The sequence below is a fragment of the Lagopus leucura genome, unplaced genomic scaffold (assembly GCF_019238085.1).
Source record: "Lagopus leucura isolate 7727_CA_CO unplaced genomic scaffold, USGS_WTPT01 Super-Scaffold_100026, whole genome shotgun sequence".
Taxonomy (NCBI): domain Eukaryota; kingdom Metazoa; phylum Chordata; class Aves; order Galliformes; family Phasianidae; genus Lagopus; species Lagopus leucura.
The window spans coordinates 1748347-1762495 of NW_024962277.1; the positions used below are offsets into that span (position 1 = coordinate 1748347).

Here is a 14149-nt window from a genome sequence, read left to right on the forward strand (position 1 = left end):
GAGCTGTTGAAACCCTACACTGCAAACACACAGACCTGTGCTTCATTCAATAATTTGGCTACATTTCAGTTCATGTAATTTTCCTGGAGTTTACTTGTGTCATCCAAGTTACTAGATCTACATAAATCAGCCTTACCTAGCTTAGCACTTACTGTGCCTGTATGTCTAATGTGAAACTGCAAAGCAAGATGAACAAATTATTTCCACTGAATTCACAGGACCTTGTAATTTATGACTATAAACAAGCTGCAGAAAGATCTGAATGTGCAAGGCCTAAGAAGAGGATCTCTTAACAAGTAAATTTCAAGTCCAACCAAACAAGCACAAATGCCAACATATGAAAGAAGGTCCCCCAGCTCCATCCCAGCTATACGGTGACCTCACCTGATGCCTGTGCGCTCACTGTGTTTTCTCCATGTTGCACACTGAGGGAACAGTCCCAAAAAAAGATGGCTGCACACTGCTGTAAGAATCAGACTCACAGTGCAAACTGATAGGCTAAAGCAGTGATTCTTCCTTCATGTTCAATTATCATATGATCAGTCCTAGACTGTTCTAGCTACGCACTGTCCAAGGCTCCAACACGTAGCTCAGAGCAATACTGGTTATAGCTCACAACTTGAACTGTAAAGGGATAGAAGTACAATGTTCACTTGCTCCCCCAGTTTCATTAGTGCCACACAGCTTCTCTCTCCTCAACTCAAGGCACTCCTCAGTCTTGTTGTCTTCTCACAATGAAATTCTAGTAGGGCAGGCGTCCCTCTTGGCTGCCAGGAATCTGTCCCTTATGACAGGGGAAGTTCATACGCCGTTCAAACAGAAAAGCATTGTATGGTAAGGCCAGAAGCCAGGGATTGGCAGATGTTAAGGACTCAAAGTGGGAGGAACCCTTCACCCCTTCCCTACCACGAGACCATAACCAAAAAAATTTGTTTGAATTCTGAATGAAAAAAAATCAACTTGTACTTACACTGGCTACAGCCAGCAACCCTTATGAGAAATGCTTCCATTACGAGAGCATCTCCTATGTCACCAGTTCTCATCTCCACAAGAATCAGAAGAGACCAAATTAAACCTCAGGAATCCAGCTTAAGAATACTATAAAAATAGGTTAAAGTCTGTAATAGGAAGTAAAGAACATAACCCAAGGTCACATCTCTTCCTTTACAAAGTTATAAGATCAGAACATTGTTACATCCATTCCCAACATCTGATCACACACCTGAAGAAGCAAATTTAAGAGAAAACTCAACTGATCAAAGATTCTCAGAACTTTATGGATTATTATTTTTTTTTAAATTTTATTTTAGAACAGTGCTTAAGAATTCTACTATGGAAATCTGTATGAAAATGAATGCGATGTGTTAGCTGCCTTGTTTTGGCTTCTTTAGCAACTTTGTGCTTCACTGTCCAAACAAAAATGTGAAATTACAACAGGTTATGCAATGCTTTGGCAGCCAAATTTAATTTTAAATGAAGACAGCACAATATACTGTACACACCACTAACATATTCATCACTGATATATAATCTATTTATGCAATTAAGTATCATGCAATCTGGACTGGACCCAACTGGACTACATATGCTGCTACTCCAGTTTGCTGCATGTTGGCCAACTGTTTACCCAACTGAGATCTGAGTGTTGCTCGTGACAGTATAATTGCTTTGGATTCATTAATAATAAGGAATTATAGAAAATATTTTTTGACAGCTGTTAGTGAATGTGGAACAATAAGCCATATAACACTACTGGCAAATACAAATGGAATTTAGATACTAAATAGGCTCACAGCAAAAAAAACAATACAAAAGGTTAAAAACAATTTCAAAAGTAATTCTACCACGGCCAGTTAAGGAGGTTAGAAGTACACTGCACCCATTTTAAGAAAGAATTTATGCTAACTACAACTCTATTTGATGGAAATTTACGTGGCTACAGTTTCAACTACTTATCTTTTTCTTCTTTGGACAAGGAAAAACTTCTCAAGGGCTATTTTTCATTCTCGCACACATTAGCCCAATGGTGGAATGTATAGGCTAAGTACACTGGGTCAAAGTTGGAGCAGATCAAACATGTTCCATTGCTATTATTTTAAAAACCCTGGTCAATATCCTCAATTTATTTGGATTTTCTAGTCCACATCTTCTTTCTTGCAAGACCTGAAAACTTTATACTAATTTCTGTCAAGCTCAGCAGAGAAGGAAAGGAAGCTGGTATGCAGCCCTTCAGCCTCCCAGATATGTAACAAGAGGTAACTTCACACCCTGTTTACCAGATTGTCCAGTGGCTACACACACAGCATCACAGAACAAAACTGGAGCTGCAGAAGAGAACAAAAATGGTTTCTCACTTTATCCATTCCTCTGCCTTGGTGGCTGCCTCCTGGTACTGCTCCGACGTCAGCTTGTAGATTTCTGCATTCTGCAACAAAGAACATAATGCTCAGCTCTAAAAATGAAAGGCATCTCAGAACTTATCCCATCAGGGACATATATAATGTATCTAATTCTATAATTAATAACCATTTCCAACAACAAAAAGCATGCTCAGTTCAAAGAACACAAAAGAAAAATGCTTAGAAGTTTATTTGCAAGAAAACTCATCAAGGCTGCAATGTGTCCAGAGAGGTTATGGGTGTCCCATCTCCAAAGGCATCCCAAGCAGGTCAGATGGGGCTCTGGGCAGTTTGATCTAAAGGGTGGCAACCCTGCCCATGGTAGGGGATTGGAACTGGATGATTGTTAAGGAGCCCTCCAACTCAAACCATTCTACAATTCGTGTCTTTCTTACACACTTCACCTTTGTGAAGGAAAAGAGAGGGCTTTGATTATTCCACATACCCACAAAAACACGATGTTTCCTACCCTGAGTTATTTCGAGTTAGGCTGTGCTTTGTTCTTTTACATTAATTGCTGTGAAGAATCTTGTAAGTTACTGACGTGCAGAGTATCAAAATTGGCTGCTAGCACAGGAAAATCCATTTTACATTTCAGTGCTTCTGCTCATGTTACTTATTCTTTAAAAGAAAATTATGCAGCCTGTTTCCCTTTTAACAACATAGGGAGGCATATCAGGTATCAGCTAAGGCTTTGCCAAACAGAGTCTGTAGTGCCTTGCTGCAGGGCTTAAGAGGTTTGCACTGAATTCTCCTGAGCTTGCACAGAAAGTCTTAGCTCAGAGCTGCTCAGCCACCGAGCACAGAGGATGTGCTGCACTGAGGCCTCCCAAGCAAAGCAGCAGGAGGGAACCGCTGTGCATCCCAGCAGCTTTGCTGCGTGCGCTCGTGTCACTGAACTGCTGATGGCGCTGCTGCAGGCAAAGCCTCTGGACTTCATGCTGCAGTTCCCTCTCTCAAAGCTCATCTGCAAGGCCTTTAGTCTGAAAAGGCATATGCAGAAAGTATGTGATACTCAAAGAAGTGACAAAAGCAAAAGCAAAGACAGCTGTTCAGTTGGGCCAGGTGTAGCTATCTTCTCTCTTCAAATCTGGTCATCCTAAATAGAACACTACTCCTGCTTCTTTATTTTCCCATAAAAGCAGCTGTGGTCCTGCACACGGTCAGACTGCACGTATTTCTCAGTGGTTAGAGAAGGGGCAGATATGACTCAAGTTCTATTAGCAGCTCTGCCATTGGAGCAGTCATGGGCAAGTCACCATTTTCCATCTGCAAGCCAGGGATAACAGCTACCTGCATCACTGAAATTGTGTGAAGCTTGACTAATTGGAAGGTTTGTAAAGGTTTTCAAAGCCTAGACTTCAAGGTGCTATATTTAAGCATTTATCTCTGAATTTATGTCACATAATGAAAAAAATGCCACAGAATAGACTTTCCTTCTCCAAACTTTGACCTAGGAGACAGACTTAAAGTGAAAAATCATGGATGAGTAACCACTTCAAAATGCATTTTGCTATCAAAATTGCCATTAATGTTTTCATTTACTTACTTGCTACACACCGGTCAAACTTCTATGCTATTAAACCCATTTTATTCCTTCCTATAATGAAAAAGTTCAGCTTTTAATGGAGCCTTTTCCCTGTCCTGTAAACAGACCTCACGACTTTCAGCTCCCTGCTGTTACTTATTCACACATGAAACCACAAGACCTGTGCTCCATTAATTAAATTTGCCATTAAAAATTAAATAATATAAGTAGATGTAAGCATTATCTCCATGGGTTTCATAAGCCTCACTGTTTCCCCCAATTACTAACCAAGCGATTTTCATATTTCATACTGTCTGATTTCTCAAAGGAACTGGATTTGAGAGATCAAAATGAGAGAAAGTGGGAAAGTGAGAAAGCAAGGTAGTAAAATTAAACATTTTTCAGGCCATAGGAAGTAGCCCCATCAGATACTATTAACTTGCAGCACTGTGCAGTAAAACAGCAGCAGGAGAGGAAAACAGGAACAAATACGTTGTACGTGAGACCCAGCACGAGGTTGGCATTTAACCCACCTAAAGAAAGAAGAAAGTGGCCAACAGATTCATTTGCTGATTGCACTGTCAATTAAAGTGGATGCAGCACAACCTTGCCCAGTTTATTATGGAGAGTTCATCTGCCCACTACTACAGCCAGACCCAGCTTCAACTAAATCAGCTGCATATATGGACAAAAATAGCTGGGAAAGAAACCAGTATGAAACAGCTCCAGAGTTTGAAGCTGATGAGAAGCAGGCAAGTGAGAACCTGAGCGGGGAAGCAAGATTCTCAGCAAGAGGAAGACTGGCCTCAAAGAAACCACAAGGAACATGGCCCAACACAAAGATCAAAGAGGGGCACAGACATTCAACCTAAAGCTAAAAGCTGCTCTGTTTTACAAATTAAAAGGATTCAACTGCATGGGATTTCACTGACCCTCTTGCACTGGATCAGAACTCTTCCTCCTCCTCCTTCCCTTTCAAAAAGCCTAAAACTCAACGAAGCAGTATTTCTGATGCCATGAATCATTATCTTCAAATGCTTCCTCAAGTAAGAAAAACAGTTTTACCATTTAAACCCAAGTTTGTTCAACAAGAGGGCTTGTTATACAGGTTTTCCATGGCCTCCAGGCCTCTTCCTTCCTTGGGAAAATGGCGTTTTCTTCAGTAGCAAGGAAGAGCCTTTCAGCACAGGCATAGTCATGGCAGGTTCCGTTATGTGGGGACAAAATTCCCAGTATCCTCAATCTATACAACTCCAGATGCAAGGTCTCCTTCCTCGCAGTGTTTTGCCCCATTGCGATCTGGCAGCGCACAAAGTTCCAATGCCTAACAAACTGCACCACTCATTAAGGTTGCGAATGAGGAAGCAGGCTAGGAGCCACCTAAAAACTTCCAGCACTCACCCACCCACCAGGGCTCCTCAGCCAGATCAAGGTGCAGCATTTGCACTTAAAAGGAAGGCAGAGATGCCCATGATCTTAGCAAAGACCTTCAACTTCCTAACACAACATTCAGTCTTACAGCAGAATGTTCAACACAAAATTAGAGGACACCCATGCAGCTTTTAATTTACTCTCACAATATTCGATGCTTGAGATAAAATGGCAGCCCACAAAGAAAAAATTGAACATGAGACCTTGACTATTATTAAATAAAGCTTCTGGCAGTCTTAGTTGCAGAAATAAGCTTAAAAACATGACCAAAAGACACTGTGAGGGCTAAAATAACAAGAGACAAAGAAAGAATGAATGAACCACCTAAAACGTTTCACTTCTCTCAATAAAGCTGAGCCTTAGGGGAGCCAACCTCAGAACATGAGAGATGTCATATGGGGAGAGAGCTCTCCAGAGAGGACGAACAACCAAAACAAAGAAATGTTAGTTTGAAAGATTTTCTCCTGCTATTAAATGATGGTTCGTAGCAAATAATAAAAACACTGAGAAGTTATAAAAATACATAACTAGAGCCTAAAGACCAACAGAACCACTTTCCTTTACCCTGCTGCTTTGCTGCAACAGCTTAGCTGCTATCTCCTTGCCCCCTGCTCTTCCCTGGAAGCCTTTGGACTAAAAATTCCCTTTTTAAAGGAAACTGGATTTAAAACTTGAAGCTGTATTTTCTCAGCGTTCCTCCACCATTACACCTCATTACACTGCCCAGGTCCTTTCCGCAACATAAAGCAAAGGAATCAAGAAGACGACATAGCAAAAGGAGTTCTCAGGGCTATTGCAGGAGGGAAAGTTACTGAAGCACAAAGAGAAAACCCTGCCAGCTCATTCTCACACTGACATTAAACCACATTCCTTAAACTTCAGTAAAACATGCGGTAACATGTAAGACAGAAAACTAAGTATCGTGAGCATGAGGAACTAGAAATGGATTTGATTGTAGGCACAATTTTTGGCAAACATCAAGCAGCAGCAAGAAGTGAGCCTTGGATACAGATTCCTCCATCAGTTCAGATTGGGTCAATAGATCAGAAGGTGTTGGGATTAAAAAAAATAAAAAAGTCCCCAGAGCTATCTTCAGATATTTTGACACCTGAAAGCACGGGAGCTTGTCAGCGGTCACAGTGCTTAAAGATCCAAAGAGGATTAACAGCTGTTGAAATGCTGCCAGCCTAGATGAATGCTAGTGATACCTCTGATGAAACGGAGCAGGCCAGCGGAGGCCTTGACAAATGCTGCAGACAACAGCCAGGGATTAGATGGCACAATCTGCCTGCACCTGACAGACACATCGCTTCCATCCCCCTCGTGATGTTGGCTCTCGCCAGCTTCCAAGCAGACCTCCAAGCACAAAATGCAGTCACACTGGGAGGAGCGTGAGAGCCACAGCCACATCACGGGAGAGAAGAGGGAAAGAAAAGCAGAGGTTGCTGCTGCTGGATCCAATGACGTTCAAATTCCTCCTTCTGACTGCTTATGAAGTACAAATACGACAAATTCCCTGATAAACTAGCACACAACTGCTGCCCGGCCACGTGCTTGGGGACAGGGATGCAGTGCTCTGGGCACGGCACAGCCATGGGAGCAGTGGAAAGCTACAGAAAATCCTCAGTCAGTGCCAGCTCTGGAAGTCTGCTCACATTACTGCCTTAGGGAAGTGAAGATGCATTCAGGGTCTCCCACACTTCCCCAAGTTGCTGGTTCACACACGCTATAAATCAGTTAGCTCTCATCTCTCTGAAGTCTCATGCAAATGGCTCCTAACAGATCGGAAAAATTACTGCACCTACAGGTATCCCTCCCACAGGAACAGAGGCAGATGAGCCGAACTCATCATCTTTTTGCTCCATGACCCTTTGGATGTTGCAATCAACCTACACCATCAATCACTGCTTTCAACCTTGGCCCAGAACTGGGAGCTCAGGAATTCCAGGACATGTTGCAAGAAACAATCTCTGCATTTTACTAAAATACAGCACTTGTGCTTGATAGGGATGAGAAAATGCAAGTTCACATACGCAGAGGCCAATTAACAACAAAGAGAAAATTGCATATAAAGCGTATCATGAGAGCACAGAAGCCAAGGGTTAAACTGCTTTTATGTGAATTCAAACGTTTTCTCTCAAAAGGTAACAGAGGAGAGATGCAAGCAACTACAAACAGCTCACCGATAAGGAGAAAATATTTTTTTTTTTTCAGTCAAAGCCAACTTCTAAACACAGCTCTGTTGTTTGCTGTTCATGTGTGGGTTCATCCACTCTTCCTGCTGAGAACAATAATGAAACAAGAGCATTGAATTTGTGTCATTCTATTCCTGCCTTTGGCAATGGCCTGTGAGATCATAAATTTTGGAGTAAGATTCAGAGAAGCCAGAAAGAGAGCAATGTCCACAGTAACAGCACAGGAAAGTTGAACGAGTCCTGGGCAGAATTACATTCCTGTTTGAACAGCTCTTCTCGTGACTGTAACATTATCTTGGGCTGAAAGCAAAATATTAATCCTGTAGCATATCTAGAGAGCTGCTCAGAGATAAAATCCCACAAAATACCAGTCCTCACCAATCCCTGCGGTGGTAGGTTTGGGGAGAAGCACCAGAGCTGGGTTTATCCTGTGGATAACAAGCACAGAAAGGTGCAGCTGGCCCTACACCACACCATGAATCAAACAGGTCTCCTCACTGAGGTGCATCACCAAGCTAAAAATGGGTTTGCAGTCTCAGACCAAAACTGCAGAGCAGAGTCAGACTGTCTCTACAAAGGTACCCTAGAAAGAGTGCAGTTAGAACACACAGCCCATGGAAAACATTATGATAGCTTCTCTGAAGAGTGCAAAATGGGTGAGAGTGTCTCATTGGAAACAAGCAGAAAAGCCTCACACTGACTTCAAATCAGAAAGACAGCCAACAACATTAAGAAACCATTACTACAGAGGTGATTAAAAGGGGAAGAAGGAGTGGAAAAGAAACAAAACCACCAGAAAGAATTAAACACTGCTTTTATAGGAGATTGCTTTAAAGCACACTGTTTTAAAGGACTGCAAATACAGCATTATTAATTCTTTAAACACAGACTCCAGAAGGTAAAAACCACCTTCAAAGAGAAAGGCCATGAAATGCCAGCAGGCAACTCAGGCTTTCCAACAAGGACAGCAACAGCAATCCAAAAGGCCCAGATTCGTGCTCTGCAGCAGGAGAGCCCTGCTCCTCTGTCTCCTAGCTGCAAGTCTGATATAGGAGCTAGGAGTCCTAGGTGAGGAATTTGCAGTAAGTGCTCGAATCAATTATACCTGACAAGTGCAGGTAAACAGGCTTCCCAGGCATCGATTACACATCAAGGGTTTCAGCATCTGCAGCAGAGAACTCCGAAGCCTGTTTGGGCTGCAGCACACAGTGCCACAGCTCCATAGGCCCCGCTGTGGCTGTGCACCTGCAGCTCCTACCTGCAGGCCAGTCACAGGGCCAGGAGCAAGAGCCTGATAGCAGGGTGCTGCCCCTGCCAGCCAGGCCTTGGACAAGAGAATGACAAGCATGTGGAGAATCAATGTCAGTGCAGGCAGAGGAGAGGGGAAAAAGTGAATTATCAAAGCATCCAAAGCACTGCAGTGAAAGTTTCGCTCAGAAGCTGACCAGCACTTCAGAATTAAAGAAAAAAAAGTGGCAAATTGGCAGCCGTCAAGAACTTGTCATACATAAAAGATGGTAAGTACATTTCCCCATCAGACCCATCACAGGAGCTTATTTCAGGAAGAAATGAGAAGGATATTACAGCTAAGTTAGATGCCATCATGCCAAAGCTAGGATTTGACAGAACCTCCATCAGAACTCCCACCGCCCTGGACAGGAATGCGACAGCTCCAGCCCTCTGCTGAGAACAGCCCTCAGCACATTCATAAACTGCAGGCAACCGACCCACTGAAAAGCTCCTATCTCATTTCTAAATCACATGCACACTCCCATTCCTTTCCAGAACAGGTAACTAAAGGAAGCGATGCAGAGGCGTCCCCGAGCAGGAGAGACCCACAGCATGATGGGTCTGGAAAATACTGAAGAAAATACACCACATCCATGGCTAAAGAGCACTGCAAGGAAGAGAGTCATTAAAAGTAAGAAACAAACAAACAAACAGCCAGAAGCACACCAAAGCCTGCGAGCTCCACCCCCCTCCCAGGGTCTTTCCTCTACCCTCAACTGCAAATTATTCTCCATGTGCAGCTTCCAGTAAATCAAGCTTTGCTAAATAACCCCGACATGTGCAGGGCTGAGAACCAGTCAGCAAGTAATGATGAGATGTCCCTGAAATGATTAAGGAAAACGCAGGCATCTCTCAGGTTACAAGCAAGCCTGTTGTACTCTCCCCTTAGTGCATATGCAATGCTGCAAGCACTGTGCCGAAAACCTCCGATATTCAAAGGCTCATTTGGTTGACAAGGAGCCTGTGGATCCGTGGACAGATTGTCACACAAACTGTCAGGTTTTTAGAGAGACTATCAGACCTCTCTTTGCCTACGTTATGGAGCACATCAAAGACACAGAAGATGAACCAGACGCAGACTGCACAGATCTGACAGAATGGTGGGTGTACATATTCAGAATACCGTACTGCTGGAGGGGGGAGACTTAATGTGAATAATCAGGGGCTGAAAGTTCCAGAAATGTGACAGTTTTTGGCAGCAATTCTCATCCTTGCATTTATTTATCGAAGAAAGAGAAGCTGCCATACTAGAGGCAAACTTGGGAAAGGAAGAAAAATTACATCAGCAGCAATTTATTTTGCCACCGTACTTTTTCTTTATGATTATTACTCCCAGAGCGTTTTCTGAAGATATTTGTATTTTCAGTCAGGTTTCTCTCCCTACGCTTGCAGCTTCTCTTCCCATTTTATCCTGTGGTACAGGCTGGTTTAATGATTACAGCCAGAAAGACCGCTAGGACTTCACAGGTCACTGTACGTGGTTAATGACACAGACAAATCCATACTTTCAGAAGTGCCCGCTGGCCTGCAGCTCCGTCTGGAGATGCTCAGGAGCTCATTATTCAAAACTTCAAGCTCAGGTTACTGGTAATCAGCGCATCTGAAGAAAAATGCAATACGTGGACAACCAGAAAGTGAAATAACAAAAGCTACTTTGATAAATGCTAACCTTCATCATAGGAATCACTTTTTTTGGAATGGAGACCATGCTCACTTACCTTTCAGTGATCTAGAAATGTTAGCTAATGAATACCCAGAAAAAACTCCCAGCTCCACAGTTCAAAAGTAGTTTTACGAGAATAACCCGATTTCATTCCTCTTTATTAATAAATGCTTAGACAATATACAGCAACAGTGTATTTATTTTGCAATCCGAAAATAACAGTTACTAGGTTTTTTTTTCCAAGAAACACCGATTATCAGTTCAAAAGGATGATAAAACGTAACACAAAGCAATGATAACAAGAAAATGGAAGAACAGAGATCCCTTTGGCCCCCCTTTATGATACCTGCCATAAAACCTCTGGTTCTCCTGCAAGGCATGAGTTACTCTGGAGAAGGGAACACCAGCACCATATTTATTTTGCTATTCAAAATGGATTGAAATCCTCCCCACAGACAACTGAAAATAAATATAATGTTTATCCTAAGATAAAAACCAAAGGAGGACAAAGGAGGAAGGATGGTAATAGGGATAAGGCAGAAATCAGAAGTATTTGTAAGCAATTTCTTTTCCAACATTTGACGGTCTCGTTCTCCCTGCTTTCAGACATCTTTTCTTATGGTTCTCAGTGTCACTTTGCATCCTCTAAAGAGGACAAAGCATTGAAGAAATATCTCTGACAAAGATAGCTGACAAAGAGCTTGAGAAGTTTGCAAAGAGAGGCTCCTCTGAGCAGAAGGACCACAAGCAGTCAAAGGAGGAGTGAGACGCTTACACAGTGGGGCTATTGAGAAAGAAACATTAATATGGAAACCCAGCTCCCCCAGGCAGACACAGAACTCATCCCTCCATCCTCCAACAGGAACCAACAGCCCTGGCTCACACCATCACCTGCAGCTTCCAACAACAGTAGGCCACTACCAGATTAGAACTGCAATACAGAACCAAGGTAGATGAAAGGAAGCAAGGGGTTTCCCACTTCTCCAGTACAGAATAATAGGAGTAATTACTTCTTAACTTCAAACCAGAAAATTCTGGTAAGGCTTTGCTACAAGGGCATCTCAAGAAGATGAGTGGAAAAGCATCACATGCAGCGTACCACACACTCAGACATCAGCTAAATCTACTCTCAGAATTTAACTTCTGAGCAATATCTCCAATAGCAAGATATACTACATGCAGACAGCACACCTGGACACTGCAGCTGAACAAGGAATCCATACAAGTATGCTTTCCAAAAGAAAAATCTAAGTATGGGCATCTGCAATTATCCAGGGTGTCTTGCTATAATGGATAAAGGGTATGACAAGAAAAGACTTGTGGAACAGTGTCATAAGCAGGCTTCTCAGGCTCACAAGCAAAGTATGAGTTTATCACCTATACCTCCTGGCCAGGAACATATAAAACGTTGTAAGACTTCAGCTGGAGGTGGCTGGAGCTCAGAAATGCAAAAAGGAATGCAAAGAAGGGACAAAACTAAACCTGGCCTAAAAAAAAAAACAAAAAAAAAATAGAGAGGAAATAAATCCACAAGCACTGCAGACCTGGAGCAAAATCCTCTCTCCACTGAGAGACCAATCACCCAAAGTTGTAACCCAGCACTGCCCTATTCACACATCACAGGAACAAATTCTCTATTCCTCACTGGGACACACATCCCATATAAAAAGAAAAAAAAAAATCAACAGCTAGGACAATTATTTTTTCTTGCTGCAACAAAAATTTGCTTCTTACTGGAGAAAGAGATGTTATCTCAGTGCCACACAAGTGAATGATTAGCCAGCAGGAAGCAATGGCTCTTTGGTACTGCTTATGGAAGCTCTATTTGAAGGAATGACCCGAATGTGAAAGACCTCATATTATTCGTAATCCCCTGGGAGACCAGAGGAAATTTTAGGGTTTACATAGCTATTATGAAAATTAATGTTTAAAAAAATAACAGCTCTGGAGAGCAGCTGAGAGTTCTCAGTTCACATACATGCCCAGGCGGGCACACAGCAGTTCATGTGTCTGTATGAGTTGTCCTCCCCATTTCAGGAACCACAGCCCAGTCAGTCCAAGGCTTGCTCCTTGTCAAGGCAAATCAAATTATTTCTGTATAGCATCCAATACATCATAAAACATCCCTAAGGGAAAAAAATAAATCCAGGCACTCCTGGATTGACCCAAGCATGCAAGCCCACAGCAACATTGCATCTTGGAATTATACAAGCAAAAGCACGGCTTGTGTTCAGAAGAACAGGGAGGGGGAAAGGAGAAGGAATTACATCTTTTTTCCTTAAGAAAAGAGCTGAGATGCAGTAATTGGGCAGGAAAAGAAATGCTAGCTATTCTCTTGAAATAACATACTTATTGGAAGCCTTCTCAGTTCAGAGGCTTAGCATTTCATCTCAGTTCTGCATTTCCCCCTCCCACCTCTCACTCCTTTTGACCCTTGCAGGCTGTCAGCACAGAAGCATTCTGGCTCTGCCTCTCCTTTGCTGCCGCTCCCTGCAGCGCCTCCCATCCGCAGGTAACAGGACAAACCCCCCCCTTTCCCCATGTGTAAGTGTTGGACCTTCACACTAAAGACCATGAGATGCATTTGTTACCTACAGTAAAAACAGAACACCAAAAAAATTAGTGATTATTTTGTACTTATAACGGGGCTAGACAGCAAATGGGTGACTCAGGTAACCCTCGTTATTAGACTCAAGGTGTTTAATGGTAAACTGAGACAAGAATTGTTTGGGGGCAGAATGGGCAGCTGAACAACTGGCCGACCCCAAAAACAAGCAGACGACTCACCAGATAGGGATCCTGGGGTCAGGACACAGAGACAGACAAAAACAAACACCCTTTGCAGTGGTTCAAGACCTCACAGTGAGCCTCCCAGCACTCATATATTTAAGAATATTAAAACATGTTATTTACAAGCTACTTCTGAGTCATTCTGGGAACATGCATTATACGTTCAAGAAATCGGAATAGCTTTTTTTATTTATAATTTTCTTTAAAATGAATGACAGATGGGGGAAAACCTTCAGAGAAGCAGCCCTCGGCTGTCATGAAACACGCGTTTAACGCATCCACAGTAAACCACTGAGCACCCTCCCTTCAGAAGTGCAGCCACCATCAATGCAGGGCAGTCCCTTTTCAAAGTTTGATCCCTGGTCTACTTAATTCAGCACAAATTGGAGATGTTCTGCCCAATTTTCAGAGTAATTATTAACTACATTTTATATCGATGTGACAAACGCATGTTCTATAAAGGCAACGCAAGAACGTATGGATGTTTTTGATATGCACCTAAGCCTTGGTTTTATTTTTAGTCACAATATTGATGCTTTTCTTCCTGCCGCACACAGAAGGAACGCTGCAGGCTGAAAGAGAAATCTCACGTTCTCCAAAGTCAGGGTCCTGTGCACGTGGACTCCACACACAGGGAAGTTCTGTCTACCTGAAACAATTTCCAAGGCCAAGTCTAAATCTGGAATATCCCAGGAGGAACGCAAGCTTCAATCATCCAAATCCCAGCAGGCACACAGACTTCGGCCTAAGGTCTGCAACATATTTAATCAATTCACTGTGCTAGCTTTCCACAGTTTCATAAAATAGCCAATACTGCAATAACAGGGACAAAAATTAATTGTACACTGGTTGG

The 14149-nt window shown here is 42.6% G+C and overlaps 1 protein-coding gene across 1 annotated transcript in view; it reads right to left on the reverse strand.

Annotated features, from left to right (window-relative positions):
* The window catches only part of CHCHD6 (coiled-coil-helix-coiled-coil-helix domain containing 6), a 101111-nt gene that overhangs the window by 44224 nt on the left and 42738 nt on the right, over positions 1-14149 (reverse strand). Inside the window, exon 7 of the mRNA XM_042880517.1 lies at positions 2355-2425. Within this exon, the coding sequence (XP_042736451.1) occupies positions 2355-2425 (71 nt within the window). The remainder of the gene's footprint in view (positions 1-2354; positions 2426-14149) is intronic.